Source organism: Oncorhynchus keta, chromosome 12 (genome assembly GCF_023373465.1).
Source record: "Oncorhynchus keta strain PuntledgeMale-10-30-2019 chromosome 12, Oket_V2, whole genome shotgun sequence".
Lineage (NCBI taxonomy): Eukaryota > Metazoa > Chordata > Actinopteri > Salmoniformes > Salmonidae > Oncorhynchus > Oncorhynchus keta.
In genome coordinates, this window is record NC_068432.1 from 27,723,277 (window position 1) to 27,750,023 (window position 26,747).

The window sequence follows — 26,747 nt, forward strand, 5'->3', positions numbered from 1 at the left end:
CACTTGCCCAGTTCAAGGAATTCCTCAAAGTTGAGCACGCCTTGTTTCATCGAGTGAAAGCTACCTCCTGGGGTTCCAACTAAGATCACTTTCTGTGTGAGTCGACATCTGAGGAGTGGATACAGAACAAACCACTAAACCTCAGCTTCATCTACAGAGTAAGTGACCAACTGTACTGTTCTGTACTACTTCTTTTAACTGTGATCCACTAACTCTACTAGCTGTAATTCAGACACTGTAATCTAATGTACTGTGCAGTGTGTAGAGATTATGTGTGAGAGGACAGGTTGCGGTGTGCAGCATACAGTTGAAGTCGAAAGTTTACATACTTCGAGTTGGAGTCATTAAAACTTGTTTTTCAACAACTCCACAAATGTCTTGTCAACAAACTATAGTTTTGGCAAGTCGGTTAGGACATCTGCTTTGTGCATGAGAAGTAATTTTTTCTAGCAATTGTTTACAGACAGATTATTTCACTTATAATTCACTGAATCACAATTCCAGTGGGTCATCAGTTTACATACACTAAGTTGATTGTGCCTTTAAAAAGCTTGGAAAATTCCAGAAAATTATGTCATGGCTTTAGAAGCTTCTGATAGGCTAATTGATATCAATTGAGTCAATTGGAGGTGTACCTGTGGATGTGCTTCAAGGTCTACCTTCAAACTCAGTGCCTCTTTGCTTGACATCATGGAAAAATCCAAAGAAATAAGCCAAGACCTCAGAAAAAAAACTGTAGACCTCCACAAGTCTGGTTCATCCTTGGGAGCAATTTCCAAATGTCTGAAGGTACCACGTTCATCTGTACAAACAATAGTACGCAAGTATAAACACCATGGGTTCACGCAGCTGTCATACCGATCAGGAAGGAGACGCGTTCTGTCTCCTAGAGATGAATATACTTATGTGCAAAAAGTGCAAATCAATCCCAGAACAACAGCAAAGGACCTTGTGAAGATGCTGGAGGAAACAGGTACAAAAGTATCGATATCCACAGAAAAATGAGTTCTATATAGACATAACCTGAATGGCCGTTCAGCAAGGAAGAAGCCACTGCTCCAAAACCGCAATTAAAAAAGCCAGACTACGGTTTGCAACTGCACATGGGGACAAAGATTGTACTTTTTGGAGAAACGTCCTCTGGTCTGATGAAACAAAAATAGAACTGTTTGGCCATAATGACCATCGCTATGTTTGGAGGAAAAATGGGGAGGCTTGCAAGCCAAAGAACGCCATCCCAACTGTGAAGCACGAGGGTGGCAGCATTATGTTGTGGGGGTGGTTTGCTGCAGGAGGGACTGGTGCACTTCACAAAATAGATGACATCATGTGGTAGGAAAATTATGTGGATATAATGAAGCAACATCTCAAGACATCAGTCAGGAAGTTAAAGCTTGGTCGCAAATGGGTCTTGCAAATGGACAATGACCCCAAGCATACTTCCAAAGTTGTGGCAAAATGGCTTAAGAACAACAAAGTCAAGGTATTGGAGTGGCCATCACAAAGCCCTGACCTCAATCCTGTGAAACATTTGTGGGCAGAACTGAAAAGGCGTGTGTGAGCAAGGAGGCCTACAAACCTAACTCAGTTACACCAGCTCTGTCAGGAGGAATGGGCCAAAATGCACCCAACTTATTGTGGGAAGCTTGTGGAAGGCTACCCTTAAACATATGACCCAAGTTAAAACAATTTAAAGGCAATGCTACCAAATACTAATTTAGTGTATGTAAACTTCTGACCCACTGGGAATGTGATGAAAGAAATAAAAGCTGGAATAAATCCTTCTCTCTGCTATTATTCTGACATTTTACATTCTTAAAATAAAGTGATGATCCTAACTGATTTACGACAGGGAATTTTTACTAGGATTAAAGTCAGGAATTGCGAAAAACTGAGTTTAAATGTATTTGGCTAAGGTTTATGTAAACTTCCGACTTCAACTGTTTTTGTTGTTGAAACTGGCCTTTTGGCATTTGGTGCATGCGCCTAACAATGAACACCAAGGTGTTAGCACTAAAATCTAAAAAGTATTGCTTTTGTACGTATACATTTGAGGAGTCTGAAATGGAGTTTGATATTTCAATGTCCGCAGTAATGCCAGTCCCACTGGTGTGGTATTTTATGGTGCAGTCTTTGTTTTTGTTGACATTCCACAACTGATTGGTGGCCGTCTCCTGCCCATCTTATCTCTGTTGACTGCAGCCACACCAACTCCCATGTTACACAAACATGCTTGGGGGACGTGAAAAAACACCACACAAAAACACTACAATGCCTTCAGAAAGTATTCATGCCATTTGATTCCACATTTTGTTATGTTACAGCCTCAATTCAAAATTGATTTTTTTTCTCTCACCCATCTACACACAATACCCCATAATGACAAAGTGAAAACATGTTGTTTTTTTACAAGTTTTTGCAAATGTATTTAAAATGAAATGGAGAAGTATCTAATTTACATACGTATTCACACTTCAGAGTCCATACTTTGTCGAAGCACCTTTCTCATCATGGGGATTGTGTGTAGGCCAGTGACAAAAATGTTTTTTATACATTTTCAATTCAGGCTGTAACACAACAAAATATGGAAAAGGTCAAGGGGTGTGAATCCTTTCTGAAGACTCTGTATGTTGCAGCATTTTACTGCTTTACTGTAAGAACACACAGTAAGTATATACTGCATGTGGAAATGCTTCTCTAAGGTGTGTTCTAGTGGCCAGTGCAATGCAACCTCTCTTCTGTGTGGTCTTCAGGTCAGATTTATATCTGCTATTTGTGAATTGTTTAGTGTGATTTGGTGCATAATGTGCACAGTAATTCACCAACCTGTTTTAAAACGCAGAGGTAAAGTTAATCTTAAAGTCATGATCTCTCCAGCATGTCACCACAACTTGGGATTCTTTATGGGCTGTAATGGAGTAATGCTCACTGACTTTCACATTCACTTTGTAATGAGAAATGGTGAACAACTTCAACCCAGGCATATCCCCCTACATTTTTCTCCCTACATCTGTCTCTGTTGGTCTCAATTTGTCGATCTGTCTGTCCCCAATCTCTGTCTCTTTCTCTCTTAATCTCTCTCTTTTTCTCTCTCTCAACATTATGATGTGAATGAAGATGGTTTCACTTCAAAATGAATATAACTCAGAGCACTGCATCTCAATTTGATTTAAATGAATAGCACATCTCCTCTACCTGATTTTATCAATGGCAGTAGATACAGAACACCAGCAGAGATAGAAGTAAGTATAAGTGTTATTGGAGTCCAAATTATAGAGAGACAAAGTGAATATAAAGATTGAAGATATGAAGTAACCAGAGTACAAGGAAAAGAACTTGACTGGAAATCTTGTGACATTTATAGATTTTCTACTTCCTGGGTTGGATCACTGAGTCAGACAGGTATGATGGCCAGCGACCTCCAGATGAACTCTGAACAATTGAGGTCGAAGCCTCCCACCAGATGCAGGAGCCCCTTCAACAGCATCAAGGTAGGCTGCGTCACCAAAACTACATATAACATTTCCACTTGCAACTAGCGCCAAATGTCAATTAAATACCAATAGTAGCAAAGGAATAGAAATCTATGAGAGTAGATTTACTTTTTAGAACGCCACGCAACACTTCTGATGAGCAAAATTGCATTTTACCGTCTGGCTGTTGTGTGTACAATTTCCAAAATTATTGGTTCTCGTTTATTACATTTTTCTCCCAGTGGTGTAAAGTACCTCTTAAGGATTCACCCCTTTTTTTCAACTTTTGCCTAAAATGACATACCCAAATCTAACTGCCTTTAGCTCAGGACCTAAAGCAAGGATATGCATATTCCTGTTACCATTTGAAAGGAAAAACTTAGCAGTTTGTGGAAATGTGAAATTTATGTAGGAGAATATAACACATTAGATCTGGTAAAAGATAATACCAAGAAAAAAACATACGTATTTGTCCTGCCCAGGCTCAATTTAGAATTTGGCCACTGGATGGCAGCAGTGTATGTGCAAAGTTTTAGACTGATCCAATGAACCATTGCATTCTGTTCAAATGTTGTATCAAGACTGCCAAAATGTGCCTAATTGGTTTATTAAGACATTTTCAAGTTCATAACTATATGCACTCTCCTTAAACAATAGCATTGTATTATTTCACTGTAATAGCTACTGTAAATTTGACAGTGCAGTTAAATTAACAATGATTTAAGCTTTCTAGGAATATCAGATATGTCTATGTCCTGTGAAATGTTCTTGTTACTTACAACCTCATGCTAATCGCATTAGCCTACGTTAGCTCAACCGTCTGGCGTGGGACCCACACTTTCCTTTAGAAAGGTTAAGTAAAAATACTTTGAAGTAATACTTAAGTCATGTTTTGGAGTATTTGTACTTTGCTATTCATATTTTTGACTACTTCTACTTTGACTCATTCCTAAAGAAAATAATGTACTTTTTACTCCATACATTTTCCCTGACACCCAACACTACTCATTATATTTCGATTGCTCAGGCAGGACAACAATATGGTCCCATTGATGCACCAATCACAATAACACATTGTCATCCTTACTGCCTCTGATCTGGTGGACTCACTAAACACATATATTGCATTTGTAAATTATTGATGTGTGGGAGTGTGCCCCTGTCTGTCTGTAAATTTAAAAAACAAGAAAATTGTGGCGTCTGGTTTGCTGAATATAAGGAATTTGATGTATAGCGTTTCCTTTTTACTTTTACTCAGGTATGACAACTGAGTACCTTTTCTACCACTGTACTTAAGTACATTTTAAACCAGATACTTTTAGACTTTTCCTCAAGTAATATTTTACTGGGTGACTGTCACTTTTACTTGAGTCATTTTCTATTAAGGTATCTTTACTTTTGCACAGGTATGAAAATGAAGTATTTTTTACACAATTGTTTACTCCTGTCTCTCACCTCTCACATCATTACTCCCAAGTCTCAGTGAGTGTCAGTGTTCAAGAGCATCAAATCTGTGATGCGTTGTGAGTAAATTGACTGATCTCCAAATAATAATTAGTAGTTATTTATGATTCAAGCTGATTTGTAAATAATCTGCAATGTTGAAAAAGCCCAGTGAGGTCAAAGGGCAAATCTATGTCTACAGACTGCTGTTCAGGAGTCCAGAAGATTTAGACATGGATTCTGTGATGTTAGGGTCACAGAGACAGCTAGCGTGCTAACATTAAGAAGTTTAAGCTCCATTAATTGACAGCATATCCGAGTTGTGGACTGGAGGCAAAAAATTGAAGGTCCATCGTCAGAGAGGAAAGGGAGCAAATCTTCCTTGTTTTGCAATCTGAAATGTAGTTTATTTCTTAATGTAGTGAAAACTTTGATGTGTGTCCTGTAGTCTACTGTGGTTTTCCTCTGTAGCCCCAGGAAGGGTTGTGTTTCCTGGTGTTTTCAGCACATCCTTGTAGTGTTCCCTTGAGTTAGAAACACATACACTTGGCTTCTTGTATGTGTCTTTTAACTACATGAGTCTACTTCCTTGTGAATTTGTATCTTCAGGAGAGTTAAAAGATAAGAAACTTGGCAAATAAAGAATGACTTTAAAAAGATTAGGGTTAGACAGTTTGTATTACGTGTAACACATTATGTTCTGGGAGTGAAAATCCTCATAAAGTTACCCATAGGCCTACAGAGTGGCCATTCTAAAGAGAGAAAACCAGACCCTCTATAGCCCTCCAGGTAACTACAGTAGCATTACGTTTTGTTACATTAAATCATTTCTTTACATAAAGGTGTCATACGTGAAACATGACAAGGTTCCACATAAAGTTCTCCTGGATATTTGAATGAGACTTTTGAGCATTCTGATCAGATCTGTTATATTAATTATGAATGATTCCTACTACACGTATCTATAGTCTGTCAGCCTCTCTCTCCACTAGTTCTTCGTGCTATGCCATGGTATGCTCCAGCTGGCCCAACTGTTGGTGTCTGGGTATCTGAAGAGCTCCATCTCCACTATAGAGAGACGCTACGGCTTCTCCAGCCAGAAGTCTGGCATCCTGGCCTCATTCAATGAGGTGAGCGTGCCATGCACCCCACCACTCTACTGAGCTGGTTCAGATAACAGGCTGATTTGTTGCAAATTCATCGGGTTAAGATTATTCTTTTCAGAAGATGTACTTTTAATTTTCACATGTGAGAGGGTGCACGTGAGTGTGTTAAGGTATGTGTGTGTGTGTGGACCAGAAGTCCCCACAAGAATAGAAAATAAAAAATGTGTTGACCAACTGGGGACATTTTGTTAGTCCCCACAAGGTCAACTGCATTTTCTAGGGGGTTTAGGGTTAAGGTTAGAATTAGGGTTAGGGTTAGAATTACGTAAAGGGTTAGGAGCTAAGGTTAATTTTAGATTTAGGATTAGTAGTTAGGGTTAGGGTTAGGGCCAAGAGGATGCCTGGTTATTCTTTAAAAGTGTTTTTTTTCACCATCTTAAATAAGCAAGCCCCATTTAAAAAAAATAGAACCAAGAACAGATATAGCCCTTGGTTCACTCCAGACCTGACTGCCCTTAACCAGCACAAAAACATCCTGTGGCGTACTGCATTAGCACCGAATAGCCCCAGTGATATGCAACTTTTCAGGGAAGTTAGGAACCAATAGGCAGTTAGAAAAAGCTAGCCTTTGCTTTTGTAACATAAATTTACACCCTGTAGCACAAATTCCAAAATGTTCTGGGACACTGTAAAGTCCATGGAGAATAAGAGCACCTCCTCCCAGCTGTCCACTGCACTGAGGCTAGGAAACAATGTCACCATCGATAAATCCACGATAATTGAGAATTTCAATTAGCATTTTTCTAACACTGGCCATGCTTTCCAACTGGTTACCCCTACCCCAGTCAACAGCCCTGCACCCCCCACAGCAACTTGCCCAAGCCTCCCCATTTTTCCTTCACCCAAATCCAGATAGCTGATGTTCTGAAAGAGCTGCAAAATCTGGACCCCTACCAATCAGCCAGGCTAGACAATCTGGACCCTCTCTTTCTAAAATTATCTTCCGCAATTGTTGCAACCCCTATTACTAGCCTGCTCAACCTCTCTTTCGTATCGTCTAAAATCCCCAAAGAATGGGAAGCTGCCGCGGTTATCCCCCTCTTTAAAGGGGGAGACACTCTATCCTACCCTGCCTTTCTAAGGTCTTTGAAATCCAAATTAACAAACAGATCACCGACCATTTCGAATCCCACCGCACCTTCTCCTCTATGCAATCTGGTTTCCGAGCTGGTCATGGGTTCACCTCAGCCACGCTCAAGGTTCTAAATGATATCATAACCGCCATCGATAAGAGACAATACTGTGCAGCTGTATTCATCGACCTGGCCAAGGCTTTTGACTCTGTCAATCACCACATTCTTATCGACATACTCAAATGCCTTGGTTTCTCAAATGACTGCATCGCCTGGTTCACCAACTACTTCTCAGACAGAGTTCAGTGTGTCAAATCGGAGGGCCTGTTGTTTGGACCTCTGGCAGTCTCTATGGGGGTGGCAAAGGGTTCAATTCTCGGGCCGACTCTTTTCTCTGTATACATCAATGATGTCTCTCTCGCTGCTGGTGATTTTCTGATCCACCTCTATGCAGACGACACCATTCTGTATACTTCTGGCCCTTCTTTGGACACTGTGTTAACTAACCTCCAGACAAACTTCAATGCCATACAACTCTTCTTCCGTGGCCTCCAACTGCTCTTAAATTTAAGTAAAACTAAATGCATGCTCTTCAACCGATCGCTGCCCACATGTCCAGCATCACTACTCAGGACGGATCTGACTTAGAATATGTGAACAACTACAAATACCTAGGTGTCTGGTTAGACTGTAAACTCTCCTTCCAGACTCACATTAAGCATGTCCAATCCAAAATTAAATCTAGAATCATCTTCCAATTTCGCAAAAAAGCATCCTTCACTCATGCTGCCAAACATGCCCTCGTAAAACTGACTATCCTACCGATCCTTGACTTTGGCGATGCCATTTACAAAATAGCCTCCAACACTCTACTCAGCAAATTGGATGCAGTCTATTACAGTGCCATCCATTTTGTCACCAAAGCCCCATATACTACCCACAACTGCAACCTGTATGCTCTCGTTGGCTGGCCCTCGCTTCATATTCGTCGCCAAACCCACTGGCTCCAGGTCATCTATAAGTCTTTGCTTGGTAAAGCCCCACCTTATCTCAGCTCACTGGTCACCATAGCAGCACCCACCTGTAGCACGCTCTCCAGCAGGTATATTTCACTGGTCATCCCCAAAGCCAATTCCTCATTTGGCCGCCTTTCCTCCCAGTTCTCTGCTGCCAATGACTGGAACGAATTGCAAAAATCACTAAAGCTGGAGACTCATATATCCCTCTCTAACTTTAAGCACCAGCTGTCAGAGCAGCTCACAGATCACTGCACCTGTACATAGCCCATCTGTAAATAGCCCAACCAACTACCTCATCCCCATACTGTTATTTTTATTTTTTGCTCCTTTGCAGCCCAGTATCTCTGCTTGCACATTCATCTTCTGCACATCACTCCAGTGTTTAATTTTTTTTTCTATTTTTTATTTATTTCACCTTTATTTAACCAGGTAGGCTAGTTGAGAACAAGTTCTCATTTGCAACTGCGACCTGGCCAAGATAAAGCATAGCAGTGTGAACAGACAACACAGAGTTACACATGGAGTAAACAATTAGCAAGTCAATAACACAGTAGAAAAAAATGGGCAGTCTATATACAATGTGTGCAAAAGGCATGAGGAGGTAGGCGAATAATACAATTTTGCAGATTAACACTGGAGTGATAAATGATCAGATGGGCATGTACAGGTAGAGATATTGGTGTGCAAAAGAGCAGAAAAGTAAATAAATAAAAACAGTATAAAAACAGTATGGGAATGAGGTAGGTGAAAAAGGGTGAGCTATTTACCTATAGACTATGTACAGCTGCAGCGATCGGTTAGCTGCTCGGATAGCTGATGTTTGAAGTTGGAGAGGGAGATAAAAGTCTCAACTTCAGCGATTTTGCAATTCGTTCCAGTCACAGGCAGCAGAGTACTGGAACGAAAGGCGGCCAAATGAGGTGTTGGCTTTAGGGATGATCAGTGAGATACACCTGCTGGAGCGCGTGCTACGGATGGGTGTTGCCATCGTGACCAGTGAACTGAGATAAGGCGGAGCTTTACCTAGCATGGACTTGTAGATGACCTGGAGCTAGTGGGTCTGGCGACGAATATGTAGTGAGGGCCAGCCGACTAGAGCATACAAGTCGCAGTGGTGGGTGGTATAAGGTGCTTTAGTGACAAAACGGATGGCACTGTGATAGACTGCATCCAGTTTGCTGAGTAGAGTGTTGGAAGCCATTTTGTAGATGACATCGCCGAAGTCGAGGATCGGTAGGATAGTCAGTTTTACTAGGGTAAGCTTGGCAGCGTGAGTGAAGGAGGCTTTGTTGCGGAATAGAAAGCCGACTCTGGATTTGATTTTTGATTGGAGATGTTTGATGAGAGTTTGCAGTCTAGCCAGACACCTAGGTACTTATAGATGTCCACATATTCAAGGTTGGAACCATCCAGGGTGGTGATGCTAGTCGGGCATGCGGGTGCAGGCAGCGATCGGTTGAAAAGCATGCATTTGGTTTTACTCGCGTTTAAGAGCAGTTGGAGGCCACGGAAGGAGTGCTGTATGGTTTAATTGCTACATTGAAATTATTTCGCCACTATGGCCTATTTATTGCCTTACCTCCTTTATCTTACATCATTTGCACACACTGTATATTGAATTTTCTATTGTGTTATTGACTGTATGTTTGTTTATTCTATGTGTAAGTCTGTGTTGTTGTTTATGTCGTATCGCTTTGCTTAATCTTGGCCAGGTCACAGTTGTAAATGAGAACTTGTTCACAACTGGCCTACCTGGTTAAATAAAGGTGAAATAATAAAAATGTAAAAAGGTTAGTTTTTTGGGGTTAAGGGTTAAGATTAAGGTTAGGGTAAGAGTACGGTTTAGTGTTAGGTTTAGGGTTAAGGGTTAGGGAAAATAGGATTTTAAATGGGCCTGAATTTTTTGTCCCCTCAAGGCAAGGTCAGCCGTACAAGACTGTGTGTGTGTGTGTGTGTGTGTGTGTGTGTGTGTGTGTGTGTGTGTGTGTGTGTGTGTGTGTGTGTGTGTGTGTGTGTGTGTGTGTGTGTGTGTGTGTGTGTGTGTGTGTGTGTGTGTGTGTGTGTAGGTGGGGAACACGGTCCTGATAGTGTTTGTGAGTTTCTTTGGTAGCCGTGTTCACCGGCCACGGTTCATCGGTGGAGGGGCACTGGTGGCCAGTCTGGCTGCTTTGATGATGGCCCTGCCTCATTTCATCAGTGGCCCCTATGAGTACACAGTCCACATCAGCCGTAAGTCACACACACACAAATGCAGACACGTACACACATTCAAATACACGCACGCACATACAAACACACATTTGTTTGAATCTCAAAACAAAAATACTTTTTATCACCTAACTTCTAACTCCTTCCTACCTCTACCTTTGTTCCATAGAATCCAAGGATGACAACTCTGGTCTCTGCCAATTAGAGAGCTCCTTCCAAACACCCTTGTCCAATCACAGCTGCACACAGCAGGAGAGTCATGCTCAGCAGGGCGTATTCCCGCTCCTGCTCCTAGGACAGCTACTCCTGGGAATCGGCGGCGTTCCCATCCAACCCTTCGGGATCTCCTACATTGATGACTATGCCAGCAAGAGAAACTCTCCCTTCTACCTCGGTATGATCACTGGGAATGACTGGGATACACAGAAAATTCTTGGAATACTGGGAATACACATTCTGATGCAGGTCCTTTGGGCCAAAACGTCAGTTTTTTAAAACTACAAATCAATAGATCATTGTTGTTTTTTAAGAGGGAGCGTTCCACCATACTTCTGCAACATTCCTGCAACTTTTGCCTGAACTCTATAACCTCCAATACTGGGAATACTTGCAGGGATGTTAATGGAGTGCTAGATGAGACATTTCACACATAACCCTGGTGCAGAAGGTGAAAAGATAGCAATGAAACAAAAGTGAATGTATTGTATCCACTCATTGTTTGCAGCTCTCAAGGCTGTGTCATGTTAAGTCTAAAAACCATGTGCAGACTTTCATTTTCTTTTCATCAACTCGGAAGTATGATCTGGGGAGAAGCAAATCATGAGCAATCACACTTTATTTTCTGTTTAACTGTATTGACCCCACGACAGGAGTGTTATGTCTGACTGTGGTTTCCACCTGCAGGTATTCTCCTGGCTGTCACGTCTATCGGTCCTGCATTTGGTTTCATGATGGGCTCCTTCATGCTGAATTTCTTTGTCGACATCGACAAGATGTCCAAAGGTTAGCACACTTGCTCGCTCACGCACGCACACACGCACACACTCACACACACACACATCCAAGGAACATCCAGGGGTCATGTTTTCTCTTATCACACTACTGACAATGAGTTTCAATGGGTTAGTGTTGAACCAGGATGTGGACATAAAGCTAGGGTTAGTGTTGAACCAGGAAGTGGACATAAAGCTAGGGTTAGTGTTGAACCAGGAAGTGGACATAAAGCTAGGGTTAGTGTTGAACAGGGATGTGGACATAAAGCTAGGGTTAGTGTTGAACAGGGATGTGGACATAAAGCTAGGGTTAGTGTTGAACAGTGATGTGGACATAAAGCTAGGGTTAGTGTTGAACCGGGATGTGGACATAAAGCTAGGGTTAGTGTTGAACAGGGATGTGGACATAAAGCTAGGGTTAGTGTTGAACCAGGATGTGGACATAAAGCTAGGGTTAGTGTTGAACCAGGAAGTGGACATAAAGCTAGGGTTAGTGTTGAACCAGGAAGTGGACATGAAAGCTAGGGTTAGTGTTGAACCAGGAAGTGGACATAAAGCTAGGGTTAGTGTTGAACCAGAAAGGGAAGTGGACATAAAGCTAGGGTTAGTGTTGAACCGGGATGTGGACATAAAGCTAGGGTTAGTGTTGAACCAGGAAGTGGACATAAAGCTAGGGTTAGTGTTGAACCAGGAAGTGGACATAAAGCTAGGGTTAGTGTTGAACCAGGAAGTGGACATAAAGCTAGGGTTAATGTTGAACCGGGATGTGGACATAAATCTAGGGTTAGTGTTGAACCAGGATGTGGACATAAAGCTAGGGTTAGTGTTGAACCAGGAAGTGGACATAAAGCTAGGGTTAGTGTTGAACCAGGAAGTGGACATGAAAGCTAGGGTTAGTGTTGAACCAGGAAGTGGACATAAAGCTAGGGTTCGTGTTGAACCAGGAAGTGGACATAAAGCTAGGGTTAGTGTTGAACCTGGATGTGGACATAAAGCTAGGGTTAGTGTTGAACCAGGAAGTGGACATAAAGCTAGGGTTAGTGTTGAACCTGGATGTGGACATAAAGCTAGGGTTCGTGTTGAACCAGGAAGTGGACATAAAGCTAGGTTTAGGGTTGGAATGCAATATAGGGTGGGTTCCGTAGGGTCACGTTAGGGTGTTTTCTTTACATGCCTGAGTTTGAAGCAGTGAATAAAATCAGGTGTTAATGAAGACTAGCTGGAATAATGTTAATGATGGCGACGACCTTATCTTCACTCCACTGCTGTGAATTCTAACAAGCAAATATTCAACCTCCTTCTGTGTGAACAAAAGCCACCACTACAGACATGTTCTCACCCTGCAATGCTTCAGATACCTCTAAAACTGGATTTACAACAATCATGGGCCAGTGTCCTGTATTTGCAGTCTGCTCTCATTGATCTCAGCTTTCCAGTTGAATTCATCTCATTTATCAAGGTGTGAGAGCATTGTCTATGATTTGATAAATGTTCAAAACTGTTCAAAGGACTGCTGAAGTCAATTTAGGTAATACTAGCTTTTTCCCGATCGTTTTGAGGTGTGTGTGTGTGTGTGTGTGTGTGTGTGTGTGTGTGTGTGTGTGTGTGTGTGTGTGTGTGTGTCTGGGTGTGTCTGGGTGTGTGTGTGTGTGTCTGGGTGTGTGTGCGTGCGTGTGTGTGGTTGTGTGTGCGTGTGTGTGTTTCCTCAAGCCTGAACTAGCGCCTTCTGCAAGGCACAGACAGTGCAGCTTAATGGAACATGACTTAATTCTTGCAAGAGCAAATATTTAGATAGAACTAATATGGACATTATATACAGTGCCTTCGGAAAGTATTCAGACCCCTTGACTTTTTCCACATTTTGTTACGTTACAACCTCATTCTAAAATGGATGTAAAAAAATGAATCCTCATCAGTCTACACACAATAGCCCATAACGATAAAGCGAAAAACGTTTTTTAGACATTTTTGCAAATGTATTAAATACAAAAGCAGAAAAACCTTATTTACACAAGTATTCAGACCCTTTGCTTTGAGACTCGAAATTGAGCTCCGGCGCATCCTGTTTCCATTGGTCATCCTTGAGATGTTTCTACAACTTGATTGGAGTTGACCTGTGGTAAATTAAATTGATTGGACAAGATTTGGAAAGGCACACACCTGTCTAAATAAGGTCCCACAGTTGACATGAGGTTGAAGGAATTGTCCGTAGAGCTCAGAGACAGGACTATGTTGAAAAACAGATCTGGGGAAGGGTACCAAAACATGTATGAAGCATTGAAGGTCCCCAAGAACACAGTGGCCTCCATCATTCTTAAATCAAATATGTTTGGAACAAGCAAGACTCTTCCTAGAGCTGGCAACCCAGCAAAACTGAGCAATCAGGGGAGAAGGGCCTTGGTCAGGGAGATGACCAAGAACCCGATGTTCAGGCTGACAGAGCTCTAAAGTTCCTTTGTGGAGATGGGACCTTCCAGAAGGCCTTTATGGTAGAGTGGCCAGACTGATGCCACTCCTCAGTAAAAGGCACATGACAGCCCGCTTGTAGTTTGCCAAAAGGCACCTAAAGACTCACAGACCATGAGAAACAAGATGATTTGATCTGATGAAGCCAAGATTGAACTCTTTGGCCTGAATGCCAAGTGTCACATCTGGAGGAAACCTGGCACCATCCCTATGGTGAAGCATGTTGGTGGTAGCATCATGCTGTGGGGATGTTTTTCAGCGGCAGGGACTGGGAGACTAGTCAGGATCGAGGCAAAGATGAAAACAGAAAAGTACAGAGAGATCCTTGATGAAAACCTGCTCCAGAGCACTCAGAACCTCTGACTGGTATGAAGGTTCACCTTCCAACAGGACAATGACCCTAAGCACACAGCCAAGACAACGCAGGAGTGGATTTGGGACAAGTCTCTGAATGTCCTTGAGTGGCCCAGCCAGAGGTCAGACTTGAACCCAATCGAACATCTCTGGAGAGACGTGAAAATAGCTCTGCAGCGACACTCCTCAGAAGATTGAAAGAAACTCCCTAAATACAGGTGTGCCAAGCTTGTAGTGTCATACCCAGGAAGACTTGTTTTTTAAAAATAAATTTGTTTTTGCTTTGTCATTATGGGCTATTGTGTGTAGATTGATGGAAAAAAAAACAATATAACCCATTTTAGAACAAGGCTGTAATGCAACAAAATGTGGGAAAAAACAAGGGATCTGAATACTTTCCTAATGCACTGCATATAATGAATAATTTAACTTATTTACTTCTGTAAAACAGTGCATGATATGAGATTAATTTCCATGAGAGAAATCTGCTTTACTCCCTTTTTGGAGTAAAATAGGTTCTTAACTGGAATTTGGGTTCCTACAGTCAGTGTGACCTCATTCAACAGAACATTTAACCTCCGGCAAACTGAGTTTCCAGGAAGAAATCACTCTCTTTCACTGGGAGAAGCTCCACATTCATTTTCAATGACTGAAAGTGAAAGACTGAGATTTCTTCCTGGAAACGTTTGACGGAGATTCAATGTTCTGTTGCATGATACCAAGGGAAAAAACAACTTTCTCTTAACACCGTCTAAAATTGCTGAAAACGTTTTAACATGTTGAAACCAGGAACTGTGCTCAGGGTACACTTCTATACATACAGTGCATTTGATTCAATTTATTATTTGATTTAATAGTTTCATCAAATATTTTTATTTTATTATTGATAATGTACTTTGCCACTAGTAAAATAATATGTCTCTCTCCTGTCAGCAGATGAGATAGGTCTGGAGAGAGGGGACCCTCGCTGGGTGGGAGCCTGGTGGTTGGGCTTTGTCGTGGCAGCCTCCTTCCTCTTTCTCACCTCCCTGCCCTACCTCTTCTTCCCCCAACAGATGCCAAAAGAGGTGATTGTATACCAGCTGTGTCACAGTCATGACATGTATTTATGATTTATTGACTCTAATGAAAGTTGCACAATCTTCTCTCATAGAAAATATGTGGTTCAGAGCAGGTGAGAGTGATGTGGTTTGACCTTGTTGAATAAGGTCTTGGCTCATATCCATCATTCGGAAATATTTTTTTTAGCAGATTTTGGTTCATGTTTCTCTAATCAAGCATCTAGCACAAAGAAGAATACTCGTGCCAGGTCTTGCTCAATAGTGAAAAAGTCTGGATATCACATTAACATGCCAAAGCATAACTTGGCGTGCACACACACACACACACACACACACACACACACACACACACACACACACACACACACACACACACACACACACACACACACACACACACACACACACACACACACACACACACACACACACACAAACAAACACAGACACACAGTCTCTCTCTCTGTCTCTTGAATGCTGGAGCTTTAAAAGCTCTAAAGCTTGGTGTGTAACTTGAGTGCACTGCATTGCAGCATACTTAGAATATGTGGACAACTACAAATACCTAGGTGTCTGGTTAGACTGTATACTCTCCTTCCAGACTCACATTAAGCATCTCCAATCCAAAATTAAATCTAGAATCGGCTTTCTATTTCGCAACAAAGTATCCTTCACTCATGCTGCCAAACATACCCTCGTAAAACTGACGATCCTACCGATCCTTGACTTCGGAGATGTCATTTACAAAATAGCCTCCAACACTCTACTCAGCAAATTGTATGCAGTCTATCACAGTGCCATCCGTTTTGTCACCAAAGCCCCATATACCACCCACCACTGCGACCTGTATGCTCTCGTTGGCTGTCCCTCGCTTCAAATTTGTCGCCAAACCCACTGGCTCCAGGTCATCTATAAGTCTTTGCTATGTAAAGCCCCGCCTTATCTCAGCTCACTGGTCACCATAGCAGCACCTACCCGTAGCACGGGCTCCAGCAGATATATTTCACTGGTCACCCCAAAGCCAATTCCTCCTTCGGCCGCCTTTCCTTCCAGTTCTCTGCTGCCAATGACTGGAACGAACTGCAAAAATCACTGAAGCTGGAGACTCATATCTCCCCCACTAGCTTTAAGCACCAGCTGTCAGAACAGCTCACAGGTCACTGCACCTGTACATAGTCCATCTGTAAATAGCCCATCCAACTACCCCATCCCCATACTGTTATTTATTTTTGCTCTTTTGCATCCCAGTATCTCTACTTACACACTCATCTTCTGCACATCTATCACTCCAGTGTTTAATTGCTCAATTGAAATTATTTCGCCACTATGGTATATTTATTGCCTTACCTCTGTTATCCTACCTCATTTGCACACACTGTATATAGACTTTTTCTATTGTATTATTGACTGTATGTTTGTTAATTCCATGTGTAACTTTGTGTTGTTGTTTGTGTTGCACTGCTTTGCTTTATCCTGGCCAGGTCGCAGTTGTAAATGAAAACATGTTCTGAACTAGCCTACCTGGTTAAATAAAGGTGAAAGAAAATAAAAAATACACTTTACATTTGATCATTTGATCATTTCGCAAAGAGACAAACTATCTCTTTGCCACATCGTGTGACCCAGGTCTCTGCAAAGGCTATTAGAGAGAGTTAATGCAATACAGGCAGGATTACATGTTTATTGTACCGTATTCACACTGAAATCTGTTTTAACACGAGTAAAGAGCATAATTGTGGATCTTCCTCTCCCCTGGTTAGGAAGCTGCAGGCAATGCCAAAGAACCCAGAGCCGAGGAGGAAAAGAAACCGCTGCCAGACCCCGTCCAGGAGCTCACCCTCAAACAGTTCCTCAAAAGTTAGACTCTTTTCTAAGACCACATCCGTCTGTTTCCTTTCCATTTCCCTTCATTGTGTCTGTGTGTAACTACATGGTGTTGAGGGTGACGGTCACTGTCATGATACTGATAGTATATGAAAAGTAGTTGTGGTGGTCTCTCTCTTCCTCTATTGTTGCTTCTCATCCCTTCTTAAATATGATCTGAAGCAGATAGCAGTGGCTTCGCTCGCCTCTTCCTTCTCCCCCTCATCTCCCTCTCTTTCTCCTCCCCTTCTCTCTCCCAGGTTTCCCCCGTATCGCCCTGAGGACCCTGCGGAACCCCATCTACCTGTTGGTGGTGCTGGCACAGGTCCACCTGGCAGCTATGATAGCCGGCCTTGCCACCTTCATGGCCAAGTTCATAGAGCGCCAGTTCACCCAGACCGCCTCCTTCTCCAACATGATGATCGGTGAGAGACACCATTCGTTATCTCTATGGAACATCCTGGTTTAGATTACGGTTCATTTGAATAGAAATAGGACCAAATGGAAATTCAACCAATGGACCAAATGAAAATTCCACTCCATGGAGAGTGATTTCTTCAGTCAAATCTGCACACCTCCAGTATTTGACATATACACAGTATTAGCTGAGGATAATTATGCTTCGATTCTCCAATGGCCTATGGAAAGCACAGGGCGCATAGAAAACTACCACATAAACACTTTCAATCCCTTAAAGTCAATGTCCTCGCCCCATGGAAATCTTTATTTATTTATTTAACTAGGCAAGTCAGTAAGAACAAATTCTTATTTTCAATGACGGCCTAGGAACAGTGGGTTAACTGCCTGTTCAGGGGCAGAACGACAGATGTGTACATTGTCAGCTCGGGGGTTTGAACGTGCAACCTTCCGGTTACAACGCTCTAACCACTAGGCTACTCTGCCGCCCCAAATCTAATTAGCATAGTAGAAAAATCTGCATAAAAATCTGTCAGATTAATGATCAACTGGAGGTAATCATTCACAGATGCTGTCCAGACGATAAAGACTCCATTGTATGTGCAGAGCACAGCCAATCAAACCCCTCCCACCCATGTTTATAGCCTTGGAATACAATGTGTTCTCTTTGATGAACAGGTTCAAATCTGGATAGGATTTACTTGCCCTTTACCCCAGTGTTGTAGCCAGTTCTTTGGCGGGGTGCAGAATCTCCAGTGTTAGCAACTGAAGCTGCCAATATATCAACATTTTCCATGACAACCAAATAAGGCTGACCATTTTTAGAAGGGGGTTAACAGAGCTAGGCAGAGGGGAACCACCCTGCCTAAGTAATGGGAAACATTGGTTGTGTTCCAGATTGTCTTTCTCAAAGTCGGGATGCGCACATCTCACAGTGTTTAATGTCTCCGGAACCATATTAACATAGCTGTCTTCTCCGATGTGCAGGGCGACTGCAATTAACATGATCTGGAACGTGCCTACTGCTTTATTCTGAGTGACCCTTACTCTTTGATCTTTGTGTGCCTGTAGGTGGGGTGAACATCCCTCTGGCGGTGCTGGGCATTGTGCTGGGCGGGGCTCTGATGAGGAGGCTGAAAATCTCTACTCGAGGCTCCGCCCTCATGTGCACGTCAGCCATCTTGATGTGTATACTCACCGCACTGCCTCTCCTCCTCCTCGGCTGCTCCACACAGAGGGTCACTGGCGTCTACCCCACCAAGTAGGTTGCCATCTCAAAAGGTTACCCTCACCTCTCCACCCTCCTTAAAACAACACTTAAGCCATATGTTGCCATATTGTACCAGGCACCATTTCTCTTACATCTTCTTCTGTTCTCAGACAGAACAGGTCTTTGGAGTGTAGCTCTGGGTGCTCCTGTCCAACTGAGGCCTTTAACCCCGTGTGTGGCTCAGACGGGGTGGAGTTCAGATCGCCCTGTCATGCAGGCTGCTTGACCAAAGTACTGGATGACAATACCAGCAAAATCCTGGTAAACCACTACACCTGCCTATCCATTAATGGGCCGAATCCTAACTTCTCCTGGCCAACCATTCCCATTCAATGAATCTTCCATGTATTATATTTGCTTAAACAAGAAAGCAGAGAGAAAATTAAATCATATAAGATGCAGAATGACTGAAGAAACACTAGATGATGGAGATGATGGGTTTCAAGGTAGTAGACGTGTCAGACAGACTCTAAAGGGGCCTCACTTCTGCTTTACTGTCACAATCCAATGCCTACTGCACAGAAAACAGAGTTTAAAGCCAGACTCAGCATTCTTAAACCAACACACACACACACACACATGCACGCACACACGCCACCATCACACAAAGCCTGGGAGAAGAATATTAGTTTTGCTTGAAGCCAGATAGACTGTTTCTTGATAATGTTTTTTCAACATCTTTGTGAGATTGTCATTCATACCTACGAATGCCAACAGTTACTGCCAGATGCAATGGTGTGAGTCTGATTGGCCAGTGGTTAACGTCATGTGACTCTCTCTGTCTCTCTGACAGAAATACACCGACTGTGGCTGCATAGGGGTCAGCAGATCCTATGGTTATGCATTGCCAGGGACATGCGGTAGTGACTGTAAACACCTCCTCCTGCCCTTCATGGTTCTCTCAGCTCTCACCTGCTTTATTGCATCATTCTCACAGACCCCATCCTACATGATGATACTGAGGTAGAACAGACACACACGCCATTCACACACAGGCCTAACATGATACTAACATACTGAACACACACACACCAATGAAAGAGAGAGGGAGAGGGAGATGGAGAGGGAGAGGGAGAGGGAGAGGGAGAGGGAGAGGGAGAGGGAGAGGGAGAGGGAGAGGGAGAGAGGGAGAGGGGAGAGAGAGAGGGAGAGCATCTGCAAATCAAAGTCACGTACACAGATTAGCAGATGTTATTGCAGGTGCAGCAAAATGTGTGTTTCATGCTCCAATGCCGAGAAAACAATACGCACATAATCCAAAAGGGAAAAGAAATTAAGAAATATCAGAACGACCTATGTCAGAGTTCAGGAAGATAAAGACATATAATGGTGTGTATAGACAGAATGGACAGAATATGAGTAGAAATGGTGTGTACAGCAGTAGTTACATAGGTTGAGCCATGACTAAAATACAGAATATACATATAAAGTCTGTAAAACAGTGTGTAAACATTATTAAAGTGACCAATGTTCAATGATTATATGTAGAGAAAAAGCAAGTCTCTAAGGTGCATGCAACAACAAAGATTAAGATAAAGTGGATGGGGGTTGTGTGTGTGTGTGTGTGTGTGTGTGTGTGTGTGTGTGTGTGTGTGTGTGTGTGTGTGTGTGTGTGTGTGTGTGTGTGTGTGTGTGTGTGTGTGTGTGTGTGTGTGTGTGTGTGTGTGTGTGTGTGAGAGAGAGAGAGATAAGTCTGACATGGTTTACTGCATCCGTTCAGCTGTTGTGATTCACTCTGATTTAAACGCAGTTCCATCCAGCTGGCCAGTAGCTTCTTCACACCAGCACTGATTCTGTTACTGATGTTACCCATCACCCATCCTTTCACTCTCCGTCCCATCTACCCTCTCCATCAATTTGTCCTTCTCTCTCCCACTCTCCTCTGCAGGACAGTGAGACCAGAGGATAAGTCTTTTGCTGTGGGGGTTCAGTACATGCTCTTCAGAGTGCTGGGTGAGTTACAGTGTTCCAGCCTGAATTTAAAATGGATTACATTTAGATTTTGTGTCACTGGCCTACACACAATACCCCATAATGTCAAAGTAGAATTATGATTTTAGAAATTGTTACACATGAATAAAAATGAAAAGCTGAAAATGTCTTGAATCAATAAGGAATGGGAAAAAATGTCAGTCTCTCGATGTGCAAAACTGATAGAGACATCGCTACAAAAGGTGGCGCTACAAAGCATTAACTTAAGGCGGCTGAATAATTTTGCACGCCCAATTTTTCAGTTTTTGATTTGTTAAAAAAGTTTGAAATATCCAATAAATGTCGTTCCACTTCATGATTGTCCCACTTGTTGTTGATTCTTCACAAAAATATACAGTTTTATATCTTTATGTTTGAAGCCTGAAATGTGGCAAAAGGTCGCAAAGTTCAAGGGGGCCGAATACTTTCGCAAGGCACTGTATTCAACCCATTTGTTATGGCAAGTTTAAATAAGTTCAGGAGTAACAAGTCACACAATGCTTAACAAGAAGTCATAAAATAAGTTGCATGGGCTCACACTGTGTGCATTAATAGTGTTTAAAATTATTTTTTAATGACTACCTGATCTCTGTACCCCGCATATACAATTATCTGTAAGGTTCCTCAGCTGAGAAGTGAATTTCAAACACTGATACAATCGCAAAGACCAGGGATGTTTTCCATTGCCTCACAAAGAACAGGGCACCTATTGGTATCGGTAAAAATGTTTTTAAAAAGCAGACACTGATTATCCCTTTGAGCATGGTGATGTTATTAATTACACTTTGGATGGTGTATCAATACACCAAGTCACAACAAAGATATAGTTGCCGGAGAGGAAGGAAACCGTTCAGGGATTTCACCACGAGGCCAATGTTGACATTAAAACAGTTAGAGTTTAATGGCTGTGACAGGAAACAACTGAGGATGGATCAACATTGTAGTTACTTCACAATACTAACCTAAATTACAAAGTGAAAATATGTAAACCTGTACAGTACAAAAAAAACATTCCCAAACATGCATCCTATTTGCAATAAGGTACTAAAGTAAAATGGACAAAAATGAACTTCATGTTCTGAATACAAGGCGTTATGTTTTGGGCAAATCCAACACAATACATCACAGGTTCAGCCTGCTTTCCAACAGGCACTGTGAGACAAATTCACCTTTCAGCAGGACAACAACCTAAAACACAAGGCCAAATACAGTAAACACTGTATTGTTGCTTACCAAGACAACATTAAATAAGTGGCCTAGTTACAGTTTTGTCTTTAAAATCTATGGCAAGACTTGAAAATGGCTGTATAGCAATAATCCACAACCAATTTGACAGAGCTTGAAGAAATAAGACATTTATAATGTGCAAATATTGTACAATCCAAGTGTGCAAAGCTCTTAGACTTGCCCAGAAAGACTTTCAGCTGTAATCACTGCCAAATGTGATTCTAATGTGTACGTATTGACTCAGGGGTATGAATACTTATGTAATCAAAACATTTTAGTGTTTATTTTCCTACTTTAAAAGAAAATATTATTATTATTATAATATTATTATTATAATAATACAGAGTATTTTGTGTAGATCTATTACAATTAAATCCATTTTACTCCCACCTTTTAAAACAACAAAATGTGGAAAAGTCAAGGGGTGTGAATACTATCTGAAGACACTGTATATCAGCATTACACAGACAGCCACACTCACCTCTTTGCCTTGGATTCCAAGAAATGTAGATAAATGACCTACGGGGATTGACTTTTCTGCTCGAGCAGACATCCATAATTTTAACAGCAAATGTCTGGGAAACTGCCTTTTAAATATTTAACCCTGAATTTTACTCTGTTTGTCCTGTTAGGTGACATTAAAGGTACAGTAGAGTCAGCAATATGACGTAGATGCACAAAGCAAACAGCATAGTGGGTCAATTTCCACAACAACTAAGAGCATTGGAGCGAGATACCAAACTTCTCTGCTGTTTTGGTCCCATGGCTACCACGTTGTAAAGTGTGAAGCATCTCACTCATCGCAATATATGCGTTTCTGCTCATGCAATGTCATTTAGCTGACTCTACCTTTAAGCAGGACCATGTGCACAATGGAAATAAGACTCTACGGGGATAATTAATATAAAAACACTGCCACTCAAGAAGAATCCCCTCACAGGAACTCATCTAAATCTATGTTTACACAGTGTGTGCATGCATGTCTGTGTGTGTGTGTGCGTGCATGGATGTGTGTTTATAATTCTGTGTATGTGTGTCTCCAGCGTTCCTGCCAGCCCCAGTTCTGTATGGCACTGCCATAGACACCACCTGTATCATCTGGGGGAAGAAGTGTGGGAGGAACACGTCCTGTCACTACTACAACATGGACCTCTTCAGACAGAGGCAAGAGCCAACAGATATGTCAGCCATGTCACCATACTAGAAAGTATTTGAGATGCGCTTGATTTAGCATAGAGTTGTTACGGACCATTTTACCAGGCAAACTAAATCAAACACAGTTCAAGTATTTAAAAGTATTTCCAATACTGTATTTCTTAGATCCAGGCCTGTTATAGAGTATACAGTATGTCTGATATTCCCCCCTCTCTTCTGTGTGCAGGTTCCTGGGTCTGCAGGCATTCTTTGTCACCGGAGCGTTTGTCTGCTTCCTGCTCTCCCTCCTGGTCCTGAGACATAGGGCAGGAAAACAAGGCAAGCAGGCAGGACAGGGATACACTATGATTGACAGAGAGCTGAGTCCAGACAAGAACACCGCCTCCAAAGAATTGCAGAATATGGCAGCATGAGAGAGGCCTGATAGAGAAGGAGAAAATAAAAAAAGAAAGAACTGAATTGCGAACTGCGTAGAAAGTCTATTTCTATCCCCCAGAGGGTCACAATGAAGACTACAGAAATGAGAGCTGCTTCGAAAGTGTTGGGGAAGCTACTCTGAAAATATAGGTTACCAAGCTAGCAATTACTTCACACTGGAAGAAGTTAAACTACACTAAAGCTACCCTCTAACAAAAATATATAGTTTTATTAAACTAAAGTTACTTTGAAAAAGGAGTTCACTATATCCAAACTACTTAGTGAAAATGTATAAAAATAAAAATGACATCTGAAATGTCATAGACTACCAGTTGCAATAACACATCACTTTGGGGTATCAACAGAATGTGTAATTTGCCTATTAAACACATATAGGCAAGTGAGAATTAAGTAATGTGTGGCTCAATTGGCAGAGCATGGTGCTTGCAATGCCAGGGTTGGGGGTCTGATTCCCATGGTGGACCAGTACAAAAATGAATCCATTTTGAATAAGCCCGTTTGCTAAATGAAAAAAAATAATTAGGCAGGTGTGATGCAGAAAAAACGAAATTATTGACTACATCACCCATTTTATTTTTGCAAAAAAGTAGGGTGTAGTTTCAGTAGTTAACTACACCCCTACATGGCAAAAAGTAATTAGGTGTGCAACTCTAGATTTCTTACATACTCATATTATTATTATTTGATTTCTTAGGCCGCTCGAGCTTAAACGATTTAACACCAAACCAACTTCCAAATGCCCAGACTGCCCCAACTGGGGTTGCTTGAGAAAAATATGTTTGATAACATTTATACCTTTTGAACCATATCAATATTTAAATGAGCTCCCAATGCATTTCAATGGAAAATGCATCTCTATTAAGCTATTAACTCCAAACCAACATTGAAATGTTCAGACTGACCCAACTTAGATTTCCTGTCAAATGATTTTCTTAAACTATGTATACTTTAACTATAAATGTGCAAAAATGAACATGAGTTTAAATGAGAACCATAGGAATACAGGGGTAGCTTATCAAAATAAACCAGTTCCTTGGCCAGTTAAGCTAAGCTACAAGACCAACTTTAAAACATTCTGACTATACCTACTTCAAATACTTTAAAATCATTAACTATAACTACATGAATGTGTCCCACATTTGCATATAACTCACCAGCAGTAACTCTGAGACCATTCAAACAAGAGACACCAAACCAACTTTCACATGTTCAGACTATCATAACTTCCAATTCTATAAAAAACGTATTAACTAGAACTATTCAAATTTGCATAAAATACCTCACCAACAGTAACCCTTGAACCATTCAAGCTAGAAACACCAAACCAACTGTCACATGTTCAGGCTATCCTATACCTTTCTAGTTACCTACTAAAAATACTACCATATTTTAATTTAGTTCAAGTAACACCAAGCCACTGCAAAATGTATTTCAATTACTGCTTGAACTACATAGTTCCCTTCTCCCAAAACTGGGCATAGAGAAGGTACACTATTACTGCGCCCAAACTGACTGTAATAATGTGTACAGCAAGTGCTGTATCTGAGCCATGGCACGTTTACTAGAGCATGTCATTCTCTGGGACCAGTCTGAGTGGTTCCCTATCCACTGAAACAGGGTCAGATCTTTTTATATACCTCCTATAGTTAAGGTTAGGACTTGGGGAGGATAAGCTGCTATAAGCTGATCCTAGACCTCTAGAGGGTAATCTCTACCTCTAGTGAGTATTACAGGACACCTGATCTATGAACTGAAGATCAGCGTTATCAGACCAAAGAGAGCATTAGATTAGACCAAACTTACCAAACTAATGGTCTTCAGATGTTGGTTGTTTTTATACCATTTTTATATACCATATATTTTTCTACAGATTTTTTACAAACTTTTTGTCCTTTGTAAACAAGGCATACTTGAACGTATACTTTCAAAGAAAATGATCATTATAGATTGAGGAGGCGCCTTACATATATACAACTCCAATAATATATCATGCTTATAATCTTATACTGTGATGAAAAAAATGTAAATATTTTCACTACATTATATGAAGTGGAATTTTTATTTGATGGACAATTCCACACAAGGCATCTGTTTCTCCATTGCTCTTGTCATGTAATGAGTTATGGTAGGCAAGCATTGTGAGTTCAAAGGCCCTTTCCAAACAGGGAAGAAATCATGCATGTAATGAACTCATGTGAACCCATGTGACATGGAAGAGGGGCATTGCTCTCCAAGGGGAGCGAGAGGAGGGAGGTGGAGATGGGACGGGGATGTTGTGAAACCTGAGCCAAGCATTTATAACTGCCATCCTGAGTGATGATACACAAGGTTAATAAACTCTATCAACAGACATGTTCAGTCCTCATCCTTTCACTGCAGAAAATGTTGTGTCAAGGAGTCCTGGCAGGAGATGGCATGTTATACTTCATAGATTAACTGTGTCTTGCTGACTTACTGTCTTAAACAGGTATGGGGTGACACAAGCTGGTACATGAACGATTGTGTGTGTGGACCTGCCAAGACCTCCCTAACATTGATATATCTGATATCTGAATGCACCTGAATCTCAGAATATCAGAGTTAACATCTGGGAGTCCTGCCATGTCCACAGAGTCAAAAGGCAAAGAGTCCCAATTCCTGTTTTCATTTCAGAGAGACACATCATTCTTGAATTGTCAGTGTGTCTGCTGGCTGGCTCTAACACTGCTGCTTCCAGAACACTATGTTGGGGTATAGGGGAGTGTGAGTGAGTGAGTGAGTGAGTGAGTGAGTGAGTGAGTGAGTGAGTGAGTGAGTAGGCAAGTCAGTTAAGAACAAATTCTTATTTACAATGACGGCCTACCCTGGCCAAACCCGGACAACGCTGGGCCAATTGTGCACCGCCCTATGGGACTCCCAATCACGGCCGGATGTGATACAGCCTGGATTCGAACCAGGGACTGTAGTGACCTGATAAAGGCAATTCAATCTCCCGGTTAGTCACCAGTTAAAGTATCCTAGGGTAAAGGTTTTTTGGGGATAAGTTAAATTACATTCGTATACATTTATTACTTCTGCATAAGTAATTGAACGTATACAAATTGTATTTTATTTATCTCTGATCCCTTAATGACCAGTCAGCTCGTCACAGAGGTGTGCTGGCGAGCGCGTC

The 26,747-nt window shown here is 41.7% G+C and overlaps 1 protein-coding gene across 3 annotated transcripts; it reads left to right on the plus strand.

The window, feature by feature from the left end:
• On the plus strand, positions 1-25,946 carry LOC118391206 (solute carrier organic anion transporter family member 2B1-like). 3 transcript variants are annotated; one of them, XM_035782355.2, is made up of 15 exons: positions 1-158; positions 3,365-3,491; positions 5,909-6,046; positions 10,241-10,403; positions 10,552-10,776; positions 11,286-11,384; positions 15,128-15,261; positions 17,016-17,112; positions 17,379-17,543; positions 18,607-18,796; positions 18,916-19,066; positions 19,599-19,768; positions 20,694-20,758; positions 23,047-23,167; positions 23,385-25,946. In XM_035782355.2, the coding sequence occupies exons 2-15, from the start codon at positions 3,405-3,407 to the stop codon at positions 23,569-23,571; spliced, it is 1,992 nt and encodes a 663-aa protein (XP_035638248.1). In that variant the 5' UTR covers positions 1-158; positions 3,365-3,404; the 3' UTR covers positions 23,572-25,946. The 3 variants fall into 3 exon arrangements, with proteins under 3 accessions (XP_035638248.1, XP_035638249.1, XP_035638250.1); XM_035782356.2 differs by having other exon boundaries at positions 15,131-15,261; XM_035782357.2 differs by lacking the exon at positions 5,909-6,046.
• The last annotated feature ends 801 nt before the right edge of the window (positions 25,947-26,747 follow it).